Below are 22,913 nucleotides of genomic sequence, written 5' to 3'. Positions count from 1 at the left end.
GTGTTCTTTCCTAATTCTTTAATGGTGAAAATAATTATCTAATTCATCCTCCCCAGACAGTTAAGAATTGTTTGAAAGTCAAAAGAACTGATGTTATGAAGTCTACTGTTAAGATTTATGTCACAATTGGCTGTCCATAGTGAAATCATACCTCATGGCCAGACTTCAGAATAGTGGCCTATGAGTGTAATCTTCTATACATACAAGGCAAGGTGACTTGAAAATCAGCTTAAAGAACAGTGTTGCAAGAAGCTTGTTTGCATATGAAGACAAATGTGAAAATGATTCTATTCCAGCCATTCGGTTCATGCTTTCTGTTTGTAATGAATACTCCATCAATCAATGGTAAGATTTGTGATTGATTTTAAGACTAAAATGAATAGGAATTTCTTGTAACAACAATCCAGAGAATGTTTATCTATGGCCATTGAGTCAGGATCTACACAACCCATCATGGCAGCTGGTATACAAATAGCAAATAGGCATGAGTGCTATGGTAAAAGATTTTGCATTCAGTGAAAAAAAGATGCCCTACTAAACTCAGCTATGCTTTGTTGAATAGTACCTCTCTCTTTCACAGAATGTGATATCACGAAGCATCGCATGAGTGAGAATATTGGCTATTTGGATTGTACAACGCTGGAAATAGGAAAAAAAATATAGATTTTCCTTAGCCAATCCATGATTATTGAAAGCAAGAAAAAAACACACACAGAATGTCTGCGAGACTCATCTCAAGCATGCATCATACCTGCAGCAGAAGTGCGTGGTAGACCCTACGCCTGAATTGGACTGTATTGTGATGTCACATATCAAACCATGTAAACGTCCACTTTGGATACCTGTGCAGTGGTATATTGTGCATTCAGCCCTCTATTTGCTCGTATAGAAAAAGCTAAGTAGGCAATATATAATAACAGATATAGGCAAATAATTACCATTAGTTAGGAAGATGGGTCAAACCTTTGAGGTAATTTTTCGTGAACCTGTTTGTAAGTTACGTTGAATCAAGGTCTTTTTATTTCAAGTGCCCAATAAAGGTCCACAAATCATTTCCGTATCTCTTGCTTCAACACAAGAAGTTGGGCATCTCAATTTAATCCTTATAGAGCATTGAAATATGATAGACACATGGTGATGCACATTAATTCAAATTACACAGTATCCATGGATAATGTACATTTTCATGTGTTAAAAATCTAGTCTAATCAAATGAAGTAATTACAATCTTCTAAAAGAATATGTATGATCCATAAATTACCAGTTGCAATAAAAAATCTTTCGTCTAAATATGAATGTATAATGAGAGGTACTAAAACCCACATAAGTATGATATTCCCAAATAGAAGAGAAAAACTGTAATCTAGGCTTTGACTTCATTGCATAATACACCCTGAGAAAGAAATGTACATAATTTGTGTTGTATGTACAGAATCAGACATGAATATATCAGAAATAGAATATCACTCTAAATAATACAATCACTCTACTCTTCAATGCTTTACATTCATCAAACACTCATGACATACATATGCATATAAGTACGTAATTCTCTCATAGATGGACTATGAATTGGGAAAACATGTGATTACTTTATCAATAATCATGTAATCTCACTGAAAGAATTTGATATGAAATTATCATCATGAATTAATGATAGAATACATGGACAAGATGGACTTTCATCTCCTGCTTTCTCTCAGCAAATGCATTTTGTAATTATCTCTCAAATTCATTACCCAAATCTACATAAGTACACACAGAATATCATATGATAAAACATGCAGAGTTGAATTTGAAGGTAATATGAAACATTTGTAAAGCTTGGAAACCTTGCTCATACAACAGCATACCACCCCAGCAATATGTAGAGAATTTTTAGCAACTGACTAGTAACATTCTTCTATGGATGACAAGCGGTCTCAATCTACTTTGAATTCAACATTACAAGAAGAGTTTTTGAACCAGATCATGTGTCTGAGCCAGGATGTATGGATTTTGTGCACATACATGGGGGCGTTGTGGTCTAGTGGTTCTGACTCTCGCCTTTGAAACAGAGGGTCGTGTGTTTGAATCGTAGCCACGGCGTGTTTTCCTTCAGCAAGAAATTTATCCACACTGTGCTGCACTTGACCCAGGTGAGGTGAATGGGTACCTGGCAGGAGTAATTCCTTGCATGCACTGAGCGCCGGTGATGGTAGCTCGAGCTAAGGCCAGGGTAATAATAGCAGCGCTTTGTATCCTTTGGCAAAAAGCACTTTATAAATCCAGCTATTATTATCATTATTACATGTACACATCACATACATGTACATCAAACATGACTGTGCATGACTGCAGCTGTTGAAATCAACATTATATCTGGATCATTTTGAAATACTTATCAATCTAATAAACATGAAAGTAAAGATATAAACATCATATTTAATCTTAATAGAGAGGGCTACATTCAGAAGAAATAAAAACCACAAGACCAGCTTAATAGATAAGCATTACAAAATTGAAATAAAGGATTCAAAGTTGATTGGGACAAACAAGAACTAGAAATGTTGAGATATAAAATGAGAGTCCAATAAAGCAGAGATCTATAAACAATATTACATTTTCCACCTTCAGGCTAATTCATTTATACAGGAAGAATTTCTTGTAAGCAGCATGAATTCATTCACCATTAGCTTGAGTTGCAATATTACATTTAAAAACAAAACTGCAGGAGACATACATGTAAAATATACACATTTAAAAACATTGTTAACTGTACATGCTCCTAGTCTGGAAAGAAAAAAATAATAATAAAAGAGCATTTATGTTGCACAGCTACTGTTATTTTCTGCTGCGCATAACAAAATGAATTAAAGAGTAATACTGAAAAGATAAGTCTTAAGATGTGTCTTTAACATACTAACATTGGGTGATTCCATTATATAGTGTGGGAGTATGTTTCATAATTTTGGAGCAGCATGTGAAAATGCTCTATCACCAAGTGTAGGTTTTGATCTTCCAGAAGGATATTTCAAGAGTGTGTTATCTTTTGTTATACCGACTGCTAAGAAAGCACGAATGCCTGTGAGCAAGCAACCAGGGGACCAACAGCTTAAAGTCCTCTCTGATGGACCTGGTAATGAGGATAAATGCCTTACCAAAGGGCACTAGCGCACCACTTGAGAATCGAACCAGGGTTACTGGAATCCGGAACCCCCTCTCTACCGACTGAGCTATCGCGCCTTTTGAACTATGAAGGCTGTAAGATGAATGACCTGATGACTTTATTTGTTGAAAAAAAGGAGCAACACCCAGGAGGGGGGGAACAAAAAAGGAAAACAAATATGATATTTTACACGAGACTTACACAAAGAGAAAAATAGGAAATCTGTGAGAAAGGTAAGATGAAGAATTGGGTAGGAATATGAGATGTCAGAATGTATTCTACATGAATAAGAGACATCATCCACTACCTCTACTTCCCGCATTGTACAATAGTCCATTGTGTATACATTAATAATCCATTAATATCTACAAACCTTTCGAATACCATTTGACTGCATTTTCTTACATATACATAATATTTATGCTGTTACATACTTATAGAACTAATAGAATTTTGATTGTCCTCTATTATCTCAGTTCATGTATGCTGTTAAGAACAGGAGGCACACATAAGATATCGACGAGTTGAAAATTTCTGAATAAAAAATTGAAACATCTTCTTTCTTGCATCTACATCTACATTTACCATTAAAATCAAATGATAGATATTGGGAAGCTTCAAAACTTTCATTACTTTGAAGCTCCTTGAGGTTATATATAAATATATATACGTAACCAAAAAAGAAGAAGGGAAAAAAAAGAAGACCCCAAGAATTTTCACAGGGAAGATAAAATGCATTGCTTGTAATAAGTAGAAGCTATTGCATAATAATCATGTGATGTGGAATCTTGAATAGCTTGATATTTTTCAAATAATGGAGAAAAGGAAAGTGGACAAAAGAGTTAAAAATTTAAAAAGGGAAGAAGAATGAAGAGTATCAGAGAGAGAGGTCTGTATTAAATTCATTCACTAGAAAAAAAATCTATGATCTCACTTTTAGGTTGTTTTGAAGCCCCCGTACGAATGATCCACTGTACATGTAGTTCATATTGAAAGTGTTCAGACAAAAAAATAAAAGGATTCCAGAGGTATCATCAAGAAAATCAGAGAAACAAATATCGGAACTCATATTCATAACAAACTCAGCTGCAGTATACATACATACATGTATTTACATTCAACATAGATTCATTTTCACAAATACCCTTTTCTCTTCAAACAACATACAAGAATAAAATAGATATATAATGCTACTGTTCACTGATTCACATGGAGCAGCACATTAACATACTCAAAAAAGACACTTTATGTATTTTATAGCAGATAGAGAGGAAGCAAGACCCAGGGATTTTCTATAAAATAAAATGCATATTTTGTTGGCAATCGAGTACTCAAGTAATATCAACGTTGGCACATCATGAAATAATTGTTGAATATATCCCATCATCTATGCTATATTCTTTATAAGTTTTGACAATATCCTTAGATCTGTATTATTTGAAGCTGATTTGCACTCAATTCCACCAACTAAAGACATATAACAGCATCCAATTCTCTCAATAGATGAGAGGCAAATTATATTTTCCGCAGTTTGAAGAAAAAAAATCATTAGAAATGGCCGAAGATGTTCCTTTATATTCATCAAAGTTTCTTGTTTTTCGTTGATAGTGTAATTTCATTGCTTATACAAAAGTTCATTTCATTCACAGTACTTCCATGGCATGATTAAAACTTCTTCAAAAAGGAAAGATTTTTAGTATCAACAAAACATCTGGAGAGCATTTCATTAAACAAATTTTCAGTGACTTTCACTGTCAATTGTTACAGGCTACTGAAATCCTTGCATCTGATTGGCTAGGAGCAAACAAATCAATGAAAATCACTGACAAGAGGTTTGATGAAACACTCCCCAGAAACATAATCAAAGCCTTATTTAATAAGAGAGCATTTGAAACACAAAGACAATGTACATAGATGAGCATTAAAACATAACCTGGAAGAAGCTTTACTATGAAATAAGTCGTTCATAAAACAGAATGTAAGCTTGGGCATTCAACACCTTACTCTCGTTCACTTCGGTCACATGCGTATCGCTGATATGGTACCACTTGCCCACCGGAACACTCACGTTACGCCCGGCATGAAACGGCAAAACCGCGCTTTGTATGTGGTTTCGCTCAGGAACCAAGTGATTTACGGAGTTGCTCGTTTTATTCTGCGATTCAGGCTTCTTCTCCATGTTCTCTCCATCGCTGCCCTCCTCGTGCTTCTTCCCAGACGACCGCAACTTCTCCTTCGCGAGCCGCTCCTCGTTGTTCTTCTCCGTCCTTTGTCGATCACACGTCTCATTGAGAAGATTTAACGTTCTTGGGATTCCCAGCGTGTAAAGGGTTAATGTCTGGTTAGGTTGTCTTACTTTCACAAAGGCTGTATAATGACCAAACTGCAGTCTCCCGCTATGTTCAACCACACCATAAAGGCTATATAGAACCCTGTTCTCACTGTTTGCATATCTCTGTAGAAAGGAATATAAAGGATGAGAGAAAACAATTATTAAAATCCATTTGTACTATCCTGGAAACCTGCAGGAAAGCTTGCATGGCTCAAAAAGGAAAGAAAATATCAGTCATTGGATTTGCAACATTTATGTAAGAATGCAAACCTGTTAGAATGTCTTGTCCACTGTCAAGCTCATTGTTAATAGCTAAAAATTGAAAATACTAAAATTTCATAATTCTAGGTTGATCAGGTCCTAACTGAAACTAATCAATTCATCATTTTTTTCTTTGCAGAACATCAGATTTAAGGTACACTGTCCTTAATACACACATTAAAAAAAATTTAATTTGTTGTTAAATTTATATTCTGAAGATTGAACATACACAACATTTCCCACTGCTTCATACATTAAAACTTTTCATATCACCAAGTCCAAGGAGATCTAGCAGGAATTTCAGCTGAAACTACCCTCTGTTTTTTAGACCCTTAGATCCTATGTCAACACATGGTAAGTTGCATTTATGAAACACCAACCTGTGACCCGTAACACAAAGATTATACATAGGAAACAACCGTCATTGTGATTGGTTTAGCAAGTTTGCGCCTAACAGGCTGCTTGGAATGCTATGAATCCAGGGGACTCTATGTTACGGGACCCTGGAAAGCGTTTCATAAACATTTTTACTGACAAGTTGTCAGATCTGACAACTGTCCTCAAAATTGACTGGCCGAGAAGCATAGTTGTTATGGTCACTTTTTAATATAACATATTGTGTCAGATAAAACGTCCGAGTACTTCTTGAAACATTGGTTCCCGTGTGATATTTAACCCTTATCTTACTTAACCTTTTCAGACTAGGAAATACCCACTCAGATCTCGGACACTGATTAAGCAATGGCCACAAAAATTTGCAAGCACATAGAGCCGAACATAAACTACAAAACTGTGTAAATCAAATCTAAAAAAAAAAATAATGCTCATATTTTCAATTATTAATTAACTATGCAAATAATATGAATTATGTCCTAAATGTGTTTTTTATGTATGCTTTTGCCTTTAACTCACTTTATATAGCTCGTAGAATGCTTTTATTTTGTTGAAAATATAAAGTTTTACATTTCTAACAAATATCTAAAAAAAAATTGCCAAACCATACATGTAGCTAATTTCCTACATATTTTATTGTTATAATTTTATTTATGACTAAATAGTTACCTTGCATGCTGTGCTGCAGAATGGAGCTACATCAAGGATTGAAGGAAATTCTATGTGTCTTGTGATCTTCCTAAGATTATAGCCAACCTAAAAACAGGAATTACAACATACAGAGAACTTTATTACATAACAGTGGTATAAAACCAATGATTTAATAAAGATCTGAATATTATGAATATACAAACAATTGAGTTAAAAAAGAAATGAAAAATTGTTTCATGGTCCAATCTTGAGTGTAATTTACACCCTTGCAGTCTTCCAAAGGAGCAAAAAGTGAATAAAACAATGACAAAAATATTATCTTAGGACAAATACAAAAATCATGTTTTTTTCACTCAAAATGAACTATCATGCAATCGGGTTGTTCTTGTATTCATAAAGCCAATTGAAATGTGGCATTTGAATAGTCTTCTGGATATGGTGGTGGTTTTGACCATTAACTTAAAGAGAAATTCCAGTTTTGGTAACGATCTCAAAATGACTTTTGACAGAATCTAATATAATGACCACCCAAGTGTCTGTTTGTATGAATAAAAAATATGTGCCAAATGATTCTGGGTGAAATTGTGTAATTACTGAGAAATAAGCAAAATAAGCGCGGATTTGGTCACTTCCGTCGGGTCTTTATTCCAGCAATATTAATACACTGTCCCACGTGTGCCTATCTGTGTTGGTAATCTTCAGTGTAAACGTTTTTCAGCATAGATTTCAAGATTTTCACAAAGTTCAGTTTATGTAACTGTACAAGATCTAGATCCTCAATGATATTCTGACAATTAAACGTGGTTTTACAGACTTTCTCATGAAATCAGTGTTTACTGCAACTACTGGAATTTCTCTTTAAGCCGGAGGGAAATGATTTTAGTAAAGATGTTCAGTTTTTATTGGCTCAAATATATCCTCTGTGTCAGTCATTTTCTTTAATTTAAGTAAATTCAACAGCTTGGAATCCTCTCACACTTTAGACCAATACGTTTCTGGTGCAGCTTTTGTAGTAAATTCTAACAGGGAACTTTAAACAAAGGCCAAATGACTTGATTTTGAGAGAAAATAGGCATTGATAACAATTTCTTCACTTATCTATTTCATTAAATAGAGATAAATAGAATGGTTATAGAAATAGATATAAAGTAAACATTAAAAATTGGATGAAGCGAGAACTGTTGGGGGAAAAGATTATAATTTTTTGTCTTACCTGTTGAAATCTTTTGAGATGTAGGGTAAGGATTGGTGGTGGTTGATGGATCAGAAGCTGTTTGCTTGCATCAGTGTACTTTACCTTCTCTTTACCTTCCACTGCAAAATAAGATCATCATTCATAGCCATTGTGAATCTTCTTACAGTACATCAAGTTAATTTAAAAACATCAAGCATTCGCATCTTCAGCACCAGCAGTTTGGAATTCTCTGTTCTTAGCAATAAGTATATCTTCACTTTTTCAGTTCAAGAGCACTTTAAAGACCCACCTTTTGTTGGTTTGAATGGATAGAATTTATGCTTTTTATTATCGCAAAGGGGTTCCTGACAAAGCTCATTGGAACAACAAAAAAATTTAAAGGAAAGTTCAAAAAAACAAAGAAATACATAAGAATTAAAAAAATCAATATGTAAGAAATTGATTAAATTTTTGCTTTTTTTGTAGATATTTGTTAGAAATGTAAAAACTAATAATTAGCATTCTACCAGCTATATAAATTGAGTTAAAGTCAAAAACATACAAGTGCAACACCTCTGGCAGTCAGATCCATAAACTTTCAAAGTTATGATGGAAAGCAAATACCCCAACATGGCCAAAGTTTATTAATAATAATAATGCTCAATTCTTGTATAGCGCATCACACATAGCATAGCATGTCCCTATGCGCATTTATTGACCCTAAATGACCTTTGACCCTAGTCATGTGACATGAAACTCAGGCAGGATATTCAGTAATACTTGATAACCATTATGTCCAAGTTTCATGAACTAGGCCCAAACACTTTCTAAGTTATGATGACATTTCAAAAACTTAACCTTCGGTTAAGATTTGGTGTTGACGACGCTGCCACCACCACTGTCGGAAAAGCGGCGCCTATAGTTTCGTTCTGCTATGCAGGTGAGACAAAAACCAAATTTAGTGCAAATTTCATATGCCTACATGCATAATAAAAAAATATGAATAATTAATTTTTTGAAAATTTCACTATGAGGTCTTGTAGTTTACATTTTCAAGGTGATCGTGCAATCAGCGGCCGAAATCGGGGGGGGGGGAAGGGAGGGGTCAAAGAGTATATCCTTGTCAAAATGGGGTCAAAGAAGAACCCTGATATGAAACCAACCTTTGTGCGCTTTTGTGCAGGTCTCACATCCAAACTTGTTAGTCCCTGTGAGCAGCTCTGGAGCTGTGAACTGGTTGAGGCAGGACATCACAGAGCATTCTTGGTTCTTAGACTGGTACCTGGGGGCAAGGGTTGAAGCAACGCGGGCTCGACTTGTGGGTGATACGGGTGAAACGGGAGGACTCATTGCATTAAGCTTGGCAACAGTTTGAGTTGAGATTGGATGCGGTTTTGTCTTGCCCATTTTAGATCCACTGTTCTTGTTAGTTGTAGATGCTGTGCTCTCTTCTTTTGTGGCGGCATTAGATGTGTTCTTACTTTTCTTTGAATCCACATTATTACACTCGGCAAGGCTTTCACCTAGTTCATGAATCTTACTTTTCTTTGAATCCACATTATTACACTCGGCAAGGCTTTCACCTAGTTCATGAATCTTACTTTTCTTTGAATCCACATTATTACACTCGGCAAGGCTTTCACCTAGTTCATGAATCTTAGCTAGGGGTGCTATTCCAGAGGGCCCATTTAAAGTTCTCTCATTGCCACCGTGAAGCTTCTCAATCTTAGGGTCATCAGATTCCACACCGTTCTGCACCGGAGGCTCTTCCTTGTTCTTCAGCATATCTGAACCATCCTTGCCATTCTCACCAGCCTTGTCATCAGAATCATCCATAGTGCCGTTCACTTTAGGCGCTTCCTTTCCATTCTCATTCACACTTGGTTCAACCTTTATGTTTTGCTCACATTTCTCGTCGGACCTTTCTTCTACTTTAACTGTCCTCTTTTCTGAATCCTGTAAACCCAACGATGCCATCTTGTTACGAATGTTTTTGACAGTTCCACTCTCCTTAACCACCTTGCCCTCTTCGCTACCAGTTCTCTTATCATCATCCGTCGTTGCAGAGAGTTCATCACCCAATGCCTTGAAAGAATTACCCTGGGGCAACGGACTAAGTCTACTTGAACTGCTACTCGTGCTGGCTCTACTGCTCAAAGACAGCCGATCTGTGCTTCCGACCTTATCCAAACCATTCTGCGACTCATGAGCTTCCTCGTTCTCCTTCTCTGATGGTACTTCAGGAAGGTTGTTAGGCAGACCACCGATACCAACATCACCTGCAGCAGTCTGTTCACTGCATCTCCTACTGCTTCCAGCATTACTAAGACGATCAAGGACCGATGCCTCACTGTCGGCATCGTTAGGATCTCGGTAGCCGACTCCTTCTTCTCTCCTTTCTTCTTCTTCATTGTCAGACTGGATGGGAGAATCTTTCTTTTCATCTATGGGATCCTCGGATTGGGAAAGAGTCCTGTTTTTCTTTGTTTTCCTCTGTGAAATGAATTGAGATAAAAATGCAGTGAAATTAAATGCAAAAGTATTTCAAAAGCATCAATTATGCATGAATTATGTGCTTAAGGTAATGTGCAGGGAAATGATTCAAGAATACATGGAACTACAATGAATGAAACTACCACATTTCATTTTTTTTTCATTACACGTATGTGTGTATTTCCTTTATGAAGAAGACATCTTCATCAATATATTTACATTCCTGTCTTTCACGAGTATTGTCTTCAATATTTTGTTACTTTTCCCTGGTCTACGAGTGAGAACATTAACTATCTTCATAGGTTTTGTGGTCATCAGGACATGAGAATCGACACACCACCAAATTCATCCTCCAATTAAATTCCAAGTGCCTAACTTACTCTTGCTTCTTTCTTGGCCTTCTCCTTTTGTTTATTCATCTGATGTTTACTGAGTTTTGTTTCCTCTGGTACTGATGCTGCTGCAGCTGTTGCAGCCAAGGTCTGTTTGTCGCCATCGTGTGACATCTGCTGGTCATTCATTGATGGTCTATCAAGGCTTTTACTACTTGACAGGTTTCTTTTGCTGCCCTATAATTAGCAATAAAAAAAAATGAAAGTAACAGAAACTTTATTTTTGTTCTTGATTCTGCTTACACTGTTTGGAAACAATTCACTGAGAAAAGCGTGATTATGAAATTAAAAAAAATAAATGATCAAATGGAAGTCTAAAAAACTTGAAAAGTTAGAAGATGATGATCTCTCTAAATGGACAATCACTGATGATAAAGACTATATTACAGAACAAATTTTCCTGTGAGAATTAAAAAAAAATCTTTAAAACTAAATTAATTCATAAATATTGAGGTTTAGCATGGAAATTTTCATAATTCCAAAATCAATGTATAATGTCCAATTGCCCAAATTGTTATGATTTGTTACATACAGGTAGTGTTAAGTATTTCCCCAATTGTATTGTTTATTAAATAATTGACCATACAGCATAGAGCATAACAGTAAAAAACAACAAACAAACATTACCTTGGCTTCGGTGATTGGCAAAGACAGGTCTAGGAATGGTTCAAGGATTTCTGAGATCTGAAAAGGAATAAATAGGTCATTAGAAACTTACACAAGGTATGCATTAGAGCTGCACAATATCGCATCTGGGTATAACTGTATCACCAGCCTTTAATACCATGATACGGCAATATCATGTACATCACTCTCAATGTCAAACATAATCATGTAATACACCATAATAAGCCCACTTTCCAAATGAATTAGTGTAATGTTTATTAATGTATGATTTCATAATTTTCTATTGTACTGTTTATTATGTTGAATTAATGTTGACTTTTCAGGCGCCTTGAGCATTCCTTGGAGAGGATATGCGCGCATTAGAAATATGGTTAGTATCATTACTTGCATTATATTTTATTTCCAATTCGTCTAATGCCAATTCGTCCTATTGCCAACTTATCTACTATCATTTTGACTAGCATCATTTCATCCACTCTCCACATGGTCTAATTGCAAATTCGTCCACTGACCATTTCGTCTAATAACCAGCTGGTCCAATAGCCATTTAGTCCATATACTGTTTGGTCTAATTGGACTAAGTGTTAATTGTGCAAAATGAATGAAGATGGAATGGATATTAGACCAAACAGTTATGATACGAAACGGTCAAAATTGTGATTAGACAAAGAGATGATTGGACCAAATGGTTGTTAGACGAAATGTTGATGGACGGAATGACATTAGACTAAATGAAAGTAGACCATGTGGTGAGTGGACGAGATGGCAGTAGACGAAGTGGCAATTTACCATCATTATAAGTAGCGCTCATATGCAACATTGTTTTAAGCTGAGACTAAAAAAAATGGAAATTGAAGAACAAGTATTGTTCTTTTCTTTTAAATATACATGTAAAGTAGGGTCTATTGTTGCTAACTTGTTCAATATTGGAATCAATCTACCAAATGCACCGACTTCCTAGTCATTTTCTTGATTGAAAATCAACATAATCTAATACTAGAAGAAATAAACTCAGAGAGGAACTGATTATTCCATAAAACCTTGAACAGTTTTGACCTCTTTTTATAACAAATACAAAATACAGTAAAACTACGATAAAGATATTGGTAATCTCTGTGGTTGACACACATGCAAGAACATGATTCTGAGATTCTGTTGACATATGTAAACGCTGCCTGAAGACGTGTCTATTCATTGCTTTCTACTCTTTTTATTGTCAATTTACTCCTCTTTAATTTATGATTACACTTTTTCTCTAATGTAATTTTATTCAATGTGCCTTGACATTCTGCAGAGTGCATATGCAGTTATTTAAAATCTCATCTAATACACTGTTAGAAAATTTATCCTTAAAATAAAACAAGTTCCTGCAGCAGTGTCTCAAGACCACCTGTAATCTTACCAGATTGCATAATCTCACAGGAAATTGGTATTTGGTGTATGGAATCTTACAAATTTCCTTAAATAAAACACCCTTTTCCCCTTTTTAAACAGACCTGTTCTGTTAAATTGCAGAAAATTCCTGTTTTATGAACTTACACAATGATCCTGTTATCGCTATCTGCAAAATCTTCTTTTTCTTGTGAAATCAGTGTTTTTAATTTTTTTTTTTAACAGTGTATCATTACCGACCAACCAACCAACCAACCAAGAGAGTGTATTGGAGAAATAGTAGCTGTAATGATAATCACTTACATTAAGACATTCGTTGCATTTGACTGAGCTGATCAGATGACCTCCAAACACTGTATCAACAAACGTGTGTTTGCTGTGATTACCATACTCTGTAGGGATAAACAACCACAGCCAATTTAATCATTTCATAAGAACTATACTGTAACATCTGTTGAGATTTTCAAAAATTAAAACTGGAAATCTGACACATAAAAAAGGCCTATATTATCAAATAAACCCGAGTTAGGCTAATTTACAGTATAGCCTAGCTCAATAACATAACAAAGTGCAGATCCTTATCTTAATATAATATTAATCAACACACATATTTTACCAAAACAATGACATGATACTATTAAATTTGAAGACAAAAATAAGAAATATTACATTTTAATAAACAAATATGATTCAAGATATTCAAACCTCACACATACCTTTTATGAAAGACAAAATAAATCTATTCATCATGGGAGCGTTTCATGAAAGGATTTTATCCAACAAGTTCTGTTTTATCCGACAATTACCATTAGTAACGGTACCTCTCAGCCAATCAGATTCAAGGAATGTTGTTAGATCTGACAACTTGTCAGACAAAAATGTTAATGAAACGCTCCCCAAGACTTACTTTTATGAAACCGAGAACAGTTTGAGTGTTTGGCGCCAAGTAGCAATAACGATTTCCCGCCAACTCAGACGAGTTGAAGAGGTGTCCTGCATCGGATATGAAACTGTTCTGTTTTATGAAAGTAAGTCCAAATGAATAGATTTATTTTAAACTTTCGTAATTTAACTTTCTTCCTGGATGAATCAAAACATACAACAGTTTAAACATACCTTTTATTTTTTTCTTAGTTGCCTCATCTAGGTTCTTCACCTTGGCCTTCTTTACATCAAAAGTTGACGTCAAACCTTGTTGCATACGCTTTAGAAATAGAAAATCATGAGTAGTAGGAAGTTAGGAGTCATGTAAACATTTATATCAATGTTCTATACAAGTTTAATATTGGCAGAAAGATATGTCACAATAGAGCTGATTATTATTTCAATTTTCTTTGCATGTAATTAATCATTTGATCTTCTGAGGATTTCATCAAGATGATGGAGTATGCAAAAGGAAACATACTCTGAAAAATATGTACCACTTTGTGAAGTGTTTTTGGTCGGAAAGGGGTCAAAATTGCCGTTATGCAACTGAATGGTGAGTTTTTCTCTTCTTTTCTGGTTGAGAAAAACAATAAATGCTGGCCCAGACTCCCATATTTTGCATCAGTCAAAAGCTAATGTAGTGATTTGATAACTATGATCCCTTTAAAAGTTGCAGCTTTTGGAGGTGCTTCTGTAATAGGAATGACCTTCCAAGAATGTAACATCTTTAGACTTCCTATTCCCAAAAATTTCAAAGAAGATAAAATGTAGCTTACTTTGATCTCTTCAGCTTTCATTCCATCTAATAGATATCTCAATAGTTAAAGGGAAAGAGGTGGTATGGAGAGGTGAGAGGAAAGAGGGGGGTATAGAAAGGTGAGAGGGGGGAGGGAGGAATATAATTACACAGGTCGTTTCTTACCTTGATCTCTTCAGCTTTCATTCCATCTAATAGATATCTCAATAGTTCATGACTATCCTGTTGTTGGTAACCTTTAAACCTTGATGCTCTGAACAGGTAGAAAAAAGGACCTTAATTAACTTCAACTGGGAGTGGATAGAGACTAATAATCAATTGCAAGTCATATTTTAAGTATAAAATCAATCATAAATCTTGCAATTATTGTGATTTTGCAACCGATTCTATTCTATTCTAGCAACAGATTTAGAATACATTCATTTGTTATAATTAATATTAATGAATAGCAAAGTTGCAATTAAGTTTAGAATTGGTTGTAAATAAGTATTGCGCAATAAACAAAGATAGTCATTCCTGGAGAATGATGCATCAACATTTATCAAATCTGATAACTTTTACTAGATTTTCATAGGTTGAGAAACAGATATCAGGGCCATATTGCATAAAGAACTTGCAACTGTTGTAACTTTGCCATTATGGCAACTACCCTGGTAACAGGGCTCAGCAGCCAATCAGAATCAAGGTTACCGTGGTAGTTGCCATAATGGCAAAGTTACGACAGTTGCAAATCTTTTATGAAATGGGCCCCAGATTGTTACAATGATAACTGTCTGGTAGAAAGGCTACCCTAAATACTAAGTGATAACTGAAACGCATACAGATGATGATCAATAAAATTCAGATAAAGAAATAAAATCCCACTTGAAAAATTATTGCATACATGTGTATGCTAATAAAGTAACGAAAAGCCAAAATATGGAGGGCACACAATATGCGAAAGTAGAATGGCAAGAATTACACTTTTTACATTATATGAGACCTAGACAGATCCTGGGCCCGTATTCCATAAACGAGATAAGCATGCTTAAGTAAAAAATCTAAGCATTTTGTCTTATTTTTCTGTCTAAGATAAAACTCTTAGCCAAAACGCGTATTCCATAAAGAATTGGCTAAGAATTTTGTCTTAGAATTTGGCTAAGAGGTTTTGCGCAACTAAGACAGATATAGGATGAATGGCTAAGTAACTTTTCTTAAAACTGCAGATTCTGTATTTCATAAATACAACATGGCTAAGAATTTAGCCCTAACTTTAAGACAGCTGTGAGTTGTCTTAATTGTATTACCTTCAAGGTAATTCAGCCAACAAAATTTTACAATTTATACCTATATTGCATTTCGAGCTCCTACTTCATTTTTTAAACCGATTTTCATGAAATTTTGAACACACATTGGTCTTAAGGTAAGGAGGTGGAAGATGTTTTTCTTTTTCAGAAATTGTGTTGCCATGGTAACAATGTATTATGGCCAAAATTTTGCCGTTTAAAATACTTCTTTAATTTTCTACCAATTCTCATGAAACTTAGCTCACACATTGGATTTGAGGAAAGATGTGCAAGACACATTAATGCATGTGTCAGAAAATGTGTTGCCATGGTAACGGTATATAATGGCAAAAATTACGTATAAATCTTACTACTTCCTCAGTTTTTAACCAATTTTCCTGAAATGTGGCACAAACATTAGTCTTGATGTGAAAATGTGCAAAACATATTTTATGCCTATATAAAAAATTGTGTTGCCATGGTAACAAAAAATACCAAATATAAATGAAAATCTTGTGATTGAATTACTTTATCAGTTTTCAACTGGTCTATTCTCCTAAATACTTGGCATACACATTAGTCTTGAGTTGAAGATGTCTAAGACATATTTTTGCCTGTATCAAAAATCGTGTTGCCATGGTAACATATTATTTAACGAAAATCTTGTAGTTCGAACTCCTTCATCTTTTTCAACTAATGCTCATGAAATTTGGCACACACATCAGTCTTGAGTTAAAAATGTGCAAGAATATTTTTTGTCTGTCTCAGAAATCGTGTTGCCAAGGCAAGGTAACAACATATTACATTGTATATAATGAAATTAGGTGAAAATCTTGTGGTTTGAAACCCTTTTTAGTTTTCAACCAATTCTTATAAAAGTTGGCTCACACATTGATTTTGAGGTATAGATCTGCAAAACATAGTCTATATTGGAAAATTTGTTGCATGAACCCATTTTTCTGTGACCGGTCGTGACAAGTATTTACAATAAAACCAATATTTCGCAATTGGTAGCGAACTGATCTACAAATAAAAGAAATGTGATTAGACATGTGAGAATAAAAAACTAGGCCTATACCGAGATTGCGACAAGAACTTGACAGATTTACAGTGAGGCCAGAAAATGAGATTGAATCGATGTGGATTTTACTAAGATGTACCGGTACTTTGGAGCCAAAAAGAAAAAATTCACATTTGGCTGGATTCAACTTAATGCTAGATCCCTAGCCTACTTCCTTTTTGAATAGATCTAGACTAGCCTACATTTACTATTTTTAAAAACTAGAATCTATATTTTGATAGAGTCTACAAGTCTCTACTCTAGATCTCGACCTATAACTATGAACACCTAGATTGATATAGTTCTACTTCTACTAGATCTAGATAGGGTATAGCTTTTAGTCTTATTTTTCGTCTAGATCTAGGCCTACGTTAGAGATTCTAGATCAAACAGTAGACTAGTCTGAGATCAGCCAGTCCTAACGTTAGGGCTACCGGCTAGGCTAGAAATAGAATCTAGAATGAATTTGAAGAAAGTATAGCCATAATAGGCTAGGCCGCCTAGACCTGAAGTAAATTTTTATATAAATCTAGGCCCCAGTCTAGACTGAGCTGTTGGTCTACTACTAGTACTAGGCTTTACTTTAGGCCTGTTTTCTAGAAACCTAGATCTAAACAAACTCCCCAAAATGTATAAATTGATATCCCCTCCAAAATTAATAAATGGACCTAAAACAGAAGTAGACCTAGGCCTAGTCCTAGATCTACTTGGAATCTACATAGATGTCTAGGTCAGGACTAAGCCTAGGGGCCTAGATCTAACTAGTTTAGGCGTAGTTGGCAAGCAATGCATAGCGATAGGCCTAGCAGTAGCACTGTATGTCTGTAGACAGGAATAACCGTCGTTTCTGGGAATTTATTTAAAAGTTTCTGATATTTACTGTCATATCACATTGGTGAGATAAGGGTCTAGGCCAACGTAATGTTGTTAGACTGTCGAGTGTCGTACTCGTAGTTTAGCAGAAAAATCAAAATACAGTCGGAGACAGAAGCTTTTGGTCTAGGCTAGGCCTAACTCTAACTCTAAGTCAGATCTATTCTAGTCCTACATGTAAATCTATCCCTGTCGCTAAGTAAGGCTAAGCCAGGCTAAGTCCTGAATGTTGTTCTAGGCCTAGACCAATACTAATAATAGCTTCAGTCTCGGTTGCTCCACTATGTCTATGCCTGGCATGCCACTACTACTAACAAAGTTACGTTTTGCAGCCTTCATAAAAACGTAAAAAAAAGGAAAAAAACAATGTTTAATTCTCCTCCAAACAGACGGATATTATAGATCTAATTGGGCCTAGGCTAGATCTAGGCCTAATGTTAGACCCAAGACTAGTCTCAAAAGTTACAAAAGTTTTCTCTTAGGGGGCCTAGGTCTACTGAAGTTAGAGTAAAGATGTTGAGAGGAATATATTCAATTTATATTTTGACAAACAATACATGAAAAGTAATATATGGGACTGATACACAAAAAAACTGTGCAAGTCACTCGGTTTGGGATTGAAATGTTTTGGTAATTAACAAAAATATAGATATGTTGAATTAAAAATTCTTACCATATATGTGTGATGAATGCTCTTCTCTTACTACAATAGTTGTAATTAGTTTCAATAAAATCCAAATTTTTAAGAAAAAACAACTTTAGTCACATTTTTGCAAGTTTGTTGCAGTGACCTCTGCAGCAATTTATCATTAAGAAGGTCACTGAAGGTCATAGAATTTGAGACTTTGGCTTAGCCATATCACCTGACTTGAGACAAATGTCTTAAGTTTATGGAATATCGCTAGGGAAGATTTCTTAGACAAGCAAAATGCTAAGACAAATTGCTAAGACTTAAGCAAAAATCTTATCTCGTTTATGGAATACGGGCCCAGGTCATTAAACATTGTTTGATGTAAATCATTCAGCCTATTTCACAATGACCTCATCATCTGTGCAATTTTGGATTCATACGATTTTGTCCATTGCACGCTCGCTGAGACCACCAGGGCTACACGGAAAAACACTTGTTTGCAGTGTGCGAGTTGAATGTATATGACAGTGTTCACACTGAATGCACTTCTGCATCCAAATTCATAAATTTCAAATGACAAGGATCCATATTTAGGTGTCATATAAAACAAATAATGAATGTTCTTTTCATTTGTGCAATGGACAAATACTTCATTTGGTGAAAGATGAAATGAAAAATCCATCCAACTCAGACAACATTGCACAAATAAGAACAACATTCATTATTTGTACATTATTAAATTGTAGATGGATATCAATAACAGCCAGTATATTGTCTTACTTATTGCAAACTTGATTGAAGAGAGCTCTTGGATTGATTGATGTTGACTTGGTTGGTTTCTGCATTTCATCTAGGAATTCAATCAATGATGATGTCAAGGGCTGTAGGGGAGCTACTGTGATGGTGATTGGTACCTGAAATGAACAAAAATATAATGTTAAGGTGAGAGGTCTCTTGGTTTGATAACAAGAAATGGACAGGTGATATACGCATCTGAATTGTCAGTCTCACAGTCTACACAATGCTCCAATGATATCTCCAGGGAGCTTCCTACACAGGATATGCACATGAATCACACACATATATCCACAGTGACCGAAATCTCTTTGGTTATTCACACAAGTGATATTGCATGAGACCCACATACAAGACTTGGGCTTGTATTCTGAACTCAGATTTTAAGTTGTGGTTTAACTACGGATAGCCAATTGTATCTCAACTCTTTATGAGTACTTGAATGTTTATTTTGTCCACTCATTTGACTCTGAAGTAATTCATGTTAACTGATATATTTTTTCATTGTGAAAGCCACGGGGAAACAAATAGTAAACACAATAAAAATAAGAAATAAATGGCACTATTTTTTGGAGGGGGGGCTTCCCATAACAGAGTTAGACCATTTTCTATTAAAAGTTAAAGTGGATTTCAGAATACAAGGCCTCAGTGTTATATGTCATTTAGAAACAAGTTTTACTGAAACAGAGTTACCTGTGTGTGTAATTCAAGATCTATATGTAATCGTTTTCCTTCCAGCTTGCTAAGCACCTCTTCAAAGCACAACCTCTTCAAACTAGTAAAAAAAACTTTCTTAACTTGTATGTCTTACCAATGGCTCTTTCTCAGAGTCCTTGCCGATTCCATTTTGATTGGTGGAAACAGAAAGATGTGTATCCGTGGGAACAACTAGCTGTTTACCTGACGACCATTTCTCATGAAGAAGATCTCTCAAGACATGGGTTTGAGTCAGGTTCTAAAGCAAAGAAATCAAAATTGAACACAAAGAATAAAATGTGCAATTTACTATCAAGATAATAGAGTGGTATGAATCTGCAGAGTCTCTAAAAGAGTACATTAATAATGAGCAATTCATTTAAGTTCAATATTTTCCTCCCCCCCCCTCTTCATGCTCTTCATGAAATAATTTGTCTGTTTTCTAGCTCCTATTAAAAGTTGTAATGCTATCAAATCATTGGCCCGAATTCCCAAAGGTGGTTTTGAAAACACACGGTTGAGTCCACGGTTTATGCAGATTTCCTATATAACTTATGCTTAATTTACCACGTATTGGGCGCGTGTATGAAAAAAGATCCTGATGCTCGCTTTTGTCAGTGCGCCAAGTTGTCGCCTGTTGCCGTGGTTATCAATGCTGTTTTATTAATGAGTCCACTCTTCAAGCAGTGGACTCATGAATGAAATAGCGCATCTAACCATGGTAACAGGCGTCAATTTGGCGCACTGTGACAAAAGCGTGCATCAGGATTGGACAAGTTTTATATACGCGCCCGATACACGGTAAATTAAGCGTAATTTATACAGGAAATCTGAATAAACCATGGACTCAACCGTGGGTTTTCAAAACCACCATTGTGAATTCAACCATTATGGCTTGAACAGTTTGCAAAGTGAAGGTTATACATTGAGAGAAACGGCGGGTCAGACCTGCAAAGGTTGATAATTTTTGTATGGAATAACGCTAATGTAACAATATGTATTTGTATCTCAATAGTACTTCAGAAATGGAACATGTAAGGTTTCAAGACTGCACAGTGACAATCAACCTCAAAGAATAGGTGTTGATTTGAACAATATATACTAGATATTGTGACGATGGGTGAATGATGTGAATTTAATTTCCTTGTAAAAAGAGAAAGATTCAATCTAATTTTAAAGCAAGCAGATACACATTCATGAAAAAAAATTATCAACTAATGGGTAAGGTAAAACAAATATTTTTCACTCACAATGTGACATTATTAAAACTAACCTGCATTACAGCATTGAAGAAACAGGTATTGCCAAGGTTGTTTAGCCCCTGAAATAAAAAAGAAAGAAATCCTGGTTTGCAAGGTGGTACAGAAAATATAAAATGTTGGAATGAAGAAAAGATGATAGAGAAATTAAGATGGGAGGGATGGAATTGAATGGCTCCACAGATAGAGATGAGAAAAACTGAAGTCCTTAAAGGGCTGTAAACCACATGAGATGTGATAACTTGAAGTAGAAGGGAAAAAGGCTTGAAGAATCTCTATTTTATGGTATTGTCATACACTACCATAAATGCTTGTAACTTCATTTGAAAACAGGTTCATCTCATAAATCACATGAATGAAATCAGGTATTGGAAAGGTAGCTTCATTACCTACAAAATATCACTAAGATATAGATCTTACAAACACATACACAAGAATGCCCTTGCTTCTATATTTATTTCTATTTCTAAAATTCATTCTGATATTAAAGCAATGAATAATGATAGAACTATTCAAACCCTGCAAAGCAAACTGTGACACAAATCTCTAACAGAACAGGTTATAATTTAACAGTTTCAAACTCAAATTATCCATAACTGTCCGGGAATACTTAAAATGAAATACTTTTCTTCACAGTTAAACCCTTTTTTTATCTTCACAGTTTACTATGTTGAAATCTAATTATCTATAACTTAAACAGTTTTGTTTTTATAGTAGCCTCGCTACCGTTCTCTCTTGTCCTTCTTTTGTTTCGTTGTATATTTACGCTGTATTCCAAATAAAGTTGTTTTCACTATTGATCAATTACTCTATCTCGTTTACTATTTTTTTTGTTTTTTTTTCATCCGCCTTCTAATATAATTGCTGCTTTGTTTTTTTTTATCTTCTGCTCCTTTTCTCCTCACTCTTGTTATTCTGCCTATATTTTTCTCCTTATCCTTAATCTCTTGTGTATTCATATATTTAATTTATTCCTTAATTGTATATGATCTGGTACTCTTTTGCATAATTTGTATGTCTCATCTATGACTTTGTATTTTTTGTTTTAGTTATGTAATTCTTAACGTCATATTGAACACATTTTGTCTTATATAAGTTTCTCTTTGTGTACCATATTTGTTGTTTTATTGTATTATGTTTTTGTTGTTATATGCCACACTTTGTTTATTCCTTATGATTTCAATCTTTTATATTGTAAAAACTTTTTGTAATTCGGCTCTGTGCTGTGATGAAAGTTTTTTATCTAAATAAACCATTTTGAATTGAATTGAATTAAATAAACAGGCTTTAAAGTTCACATCATAGACTTACCCTAACTTTAGGTAGTGATCCCTCCCTTGTAAGTAGTGGTGATCGAATTGGAGACGACGATGTTCTGACATGACTCTCATCAACGTCTGCTTCTTTGCTCTTCTTTTTACCTACAGAATGGAAGGAAAGGAAAATAATGTTAACATAATCTACATGTACATGTAGCTTGCATCCATATACTGGGTTTAAAACTTGAGACTACTGACTTACTGATTGATAAATACTAAATGATGTACAATGTAACTACATTTCCGGCTGGCACAGGGTATTAATGAAAGATGAGTCACTTAGAACCAGAACTTGGAACCAGTGATACCAGTCAGCAATCCTACCACTAGGCCATTACTGGTCCATGGCAGTCATGATGAACTTCAAATTAATTCCTCAGCTCTTTTGATCTTATTCTGACTTGTATTAATAGTCATCATTGACAATAGGATGGAATGTCCAGCCAGCAGTAGACAATGTAGGTTCAA

The 22,913-nt window shown here is 35.0% G+C and overlaps 1 protein-coding gene across 4 annotated transcripts in view; it reads right to left on the bottom strand.

Annotated features, from left to right (window-relative positions):
- Positions 1–2,961: 2,961 nt before the first annotated feature.
- LOC121413252 (ubiquitin carboxyl-terminal hydrolase 16-like) overlaps positions 2,962–22,913 on the bottom strand; it is a 32,599-nt gene continuing 12,647 nt past the window's right edge. The window contains exons 7-20 of one of the 4 annotated variants that reach the window (XM_041606008.1): positions 22,438–22,547; positions 21,141–21,188; positions 19,983–20,126; positions 19,157–19,290; positions 14,713–14,800; positions 13,980–14,067; positions 13,167–13,255; positions 11,472–11,528; positions 10,833–11,021; positions 9,496–10,452; positions 9,123–9,435; positions 7,999–8,099; positions 6,804–6,890; positions 2,962–5,603 (exon numbers count right to left, since the gene is read on the bottom strand). In XM_041606008.1, coding sequence (XP_041461942.1) covers positions 5,097–5,603; positions 6,804–6,890; positions 7,999–8,099; positions 9,123–9,435; positions 9,496–10,452; positions 10,833–11,021; positions 11,472–11,528; positions 13,167–13,255; positions 13,980–14,067; positions 14,713–14,800; positions 19,157–19,290; positions 19,983–20,126; positions 21,141–21,188; positions 22,438–22,547 — 2,912 coding nt within the window. In that variant the 3' untranslated portion in view covers positions 2,962–5,096. Of the gene's footprint in view, positions 5,604–6,803; positions 6,891–7,998; positions 8,100–9,122; positions 10,453–10,832; positions 11,022–11,471; positions 11,529–13,166; positions 13,256–13,979; positions 14,068–14,712; positions 14,801–19,156; positions 19,291–19,982; positions 20,127–21,140; positions 21,189–22,437; positions 22,548–22,913 lie in introns of all 4 variants that reach the window. The other 3 variants (XM_041606006.1, XM_041606007.1, XM_041606005.1) reach the window with 3 other exon arrangements.

Source organism: Lytechinus variegatus, chromosome 4 (assembly GCF_018143015.1).
Source record: "Lytechinus variegatus isolate NC3 chromosome 4, Lvar_3.0, whole genome shotgun sequence".
NCBI classification, from domain to species: domain Eukaryota; kingdom Metazoa; phylum Echinodermata; class Echinoidea; order Temnopleuroida; family Toxopneustidae; genus Lytechinus; species Lytechinus variegatus.
The sequence above is the reverse complement of the archived record's forward strand: the minus strand, read 5'-3'. Positions and strand labels throughout refer to the sequence as shown.